At 32.3% G+C, this 2,509-nt stretch overlaps 1 protein-coding gene across 1 annotated transcript; it reads right to left on the minus strand.

Annotated features, from left to right (window-relative positions):
• Window positions 1-655: 655 nt before the first annotated feature.
• LOC110662145 (probable glutathione S-transferase) lies at window positions 656-1,558 on the minus strand. Its single transcript, XM_021821029.2, has 2 exons — window positions 1,214-1,558; window positions 656-1,054 (listed from the first exon to the last, which is right to left on the minus strand). The coding sequence occupies exons 1-2, from the start codon at window positions 1,520-1,522 to the stop codon at window positions 701-703; spliced, it is 663 nt and encodes a 220-aa protein (XP_021676721.2). The 5' UTR covers window positions 1,523-1,558; the 3' UTR covers window positions 656-700.
• Window positions 1,559-2,509: the final 951 nt, after the last annotated feature.

Genomic DNA, 2,509 nt, shown 5'->3' on the forward strand with positions numbered 1-2,509 from the left:
TTCACAAATACAACCTTATTTCAGAAACTAAAAGTTTGTAACTTGCCTATATTCTTGTCTTTACTGCAAAGAACAAATAAAGAATATTGTTCTAAACAAAGTGAAAGATGTGTACAGAAAAAAAATACAGATTGCCTCCTGACGCTTACTCTTCAATTAACCTGGTATGAACAATTCCTGATCCCGCTATTTACTCTTGTGCTCGAGTAGCCAATATAAGATGGATATGCAGCACTCATCTTGTGAGTCATTACTCAGATATATGGATTATTTTTGGTATCATATTTACTTCTATTTCCAGTAAATTAACAAATATTGAAGTAGAATTCAATAATTTATTTAGTATGTGAATGTGATGGTTACATTTTGATGCACTTCACTCAGGCCTCAATATACTAAATTAAAATTCACTGATTGGCAGAGGATACATAGATAACCAGATATATATCTTTTAAATTTATTTTATGGTTCCTGGCCTAGCCCACATAAATTTATTTAATTTTATTCCTTGAATATAGAAAGTAACCAACTCCCATACAAATTAAATCTTCCATTGAAAATATTATAGCCAACACCAAGAAGCTTTTGAAACTGTTATTATTAAGAAGCATTTATTTGATAAACATAACAAACCATAGACTCAAAAGCACCTCTCGCAGGTCTTTGGATGTAGGCAATCAAGATTTTTTTCAACATTGTGTCATGCAGATGCTAGTGACTTCTCTCTTGCCTGTTTGAAGTAAACCAACATTTGGTCTCGATCTGGAAGGTTATCTTTGATAATGGGTGCCTCCTCGAAATTTTTAGTCCATGCGTGCAACCGAGGAAACTTGTGGGGTTCAAGTATTTTTATTCCCACTACTTCCTCTATAACTTCCAGCCAGTGAACAATTGCACCACAGGCTATGTCCACCATGCCAATCTTATCTCCCCCAAAATATTTCTTCTCCCCAAGTGCGTGTTCTTCGATGGTTTTTAGCATTTCCAAGCTGTCCTTCACTGCCTTCTCTTGTTCTTCCCCGCTGGTTCGGAATACTAACCACGCTGATGAACACTGCAGTGCCAAACATACAAAGCTAGACTAGTTAAGATTTAGGAAGATAAAGATTTATTAGATATTGTTGGAAATTTTCAAAGTGAAAAAAGGGTGCATAATTTTCAACCGAAGAATTCGATCATGTATATATAGATAATAGAAGCATCGAGCACGTACCTTATCTTCAATAAATTTAACCCAAAACCTCGCTACAGCTCTTTCATAAGGGTCACTAGGCAACAAGGGATTTTCCGGCCATGTCTCATCCAAGTACTCGAGGATGATGACGGACTCACAAATTGGCTTGCCACCATGCACGAGCACTGGGATCTTCTGGTGAACTGGGTTATATTGTAAAAGCAAAGGGCTTTTGTTAGAGAGATCTTCTTCCACGTACTCATATGGAATGCCCTTAAGTTTTAGAGCCCATAACACTCTGCGATCATAAGGACTTGCCCATAGTCCAAGTAGCTTAATTTCAGCCATCTTTGAGAATTGAGGTACCTGGTTTTCTTTAATTACCTCTATCATCACTGCCATCCCTTTTATAGTGATCAGGGTTTCAATTCAGAAAAGATTGATTAATGGGAAAAAGTCTCTAGCCACGGAAACTTAAATAAGAAAATGGAAATTTGAATTGGGTAGAGACCATATATATGCCACTTTCCATCTACGTGATATACAATCGTCATGCATGATGCATATGGCATTTCCCCATATATATCTATAGAATATCATTAAAAGTGGTGGGAAATTGGCACTATCCCATGATTAATGTTTTTTTTTTTACCTTTTAAAATTTTTTTTAGATTAGTTACTTTTTTACACAATATATTAAAATAATATCTACGATATCTAAAGTTTCTGTTAATATAAACAGTACCTTTTTAATTTTTGTTTTACTTTTTATAATTTTTTAAAAACTTTTTACTGTTTTTGAACAAGAATATCCGTCTATCCCCTCCATGACTTCATCATGCTCCCAAATACCCGTTTTCCTTGAGTACCTTTTTTATATTAATTATTATTTTCTATTAAAATAATTTTGATTGACTTTATTTATAATGTAGCATTAGTTTTCTATATATATACATTAAAATGAAATCCAAAATCAATATTTTCAAGAAATAATTGTGCTATTCCTTTTGGTGCCATCCCTTTACTTTGAAAAGACAATAATAATTTCATTATATATATATATATATATATATATATATATATATATATATATATATATATATATATATATATATATATATATATAAACCCAAGATACTGTGCGGGCAACTTTGCTTGCATGGACCTGGACCTCCACCATGGTTTCGAATCAGAATCGGCCCAATTCAAAAAATTATTTTCTTTTCATTTTTTTTAATTTATATTGGTTTGCATTTGGGTCCTTTAATTATTTTACATTAGAAAGTTATAGAAATTAAATAAATGATGTATAAAAATTTATTATAATTTGATAAT

This window comes from Hevea brasiliensis, chromosome 3 (genome assembly GCF_030052815.1).
Source record: "Hevea brasiliensis isolate MT/VB/25A 57/8 chromosome 3, ASM3005281v1, whole genome shotgun sequence".
NCBI classification, from domain to species: domain Eukaryota; kingdom Viridiplantae; phylum Streptophyta; class Magnoliopsida; order Malpighiales; family Euphorbiaceae; genus Hevea; species Hevea brasiliensis.

Coding starts and splice junctions, on each gene's coding strand:
- LOC110662145 (XM_021821029.2), bottom strand. CDS start 1,522: ATGGCTGAAATTAAGCTACTTGGACTATGGGCAAGTCCTTATGATCGC. Junction 1,055..1,213: donor TTAAATTTATTGAAGATAAG/GTACGTGCTCGA, acceptor TTGGCACTGCAG/TGTTCATCAGCGTGGTTAGT.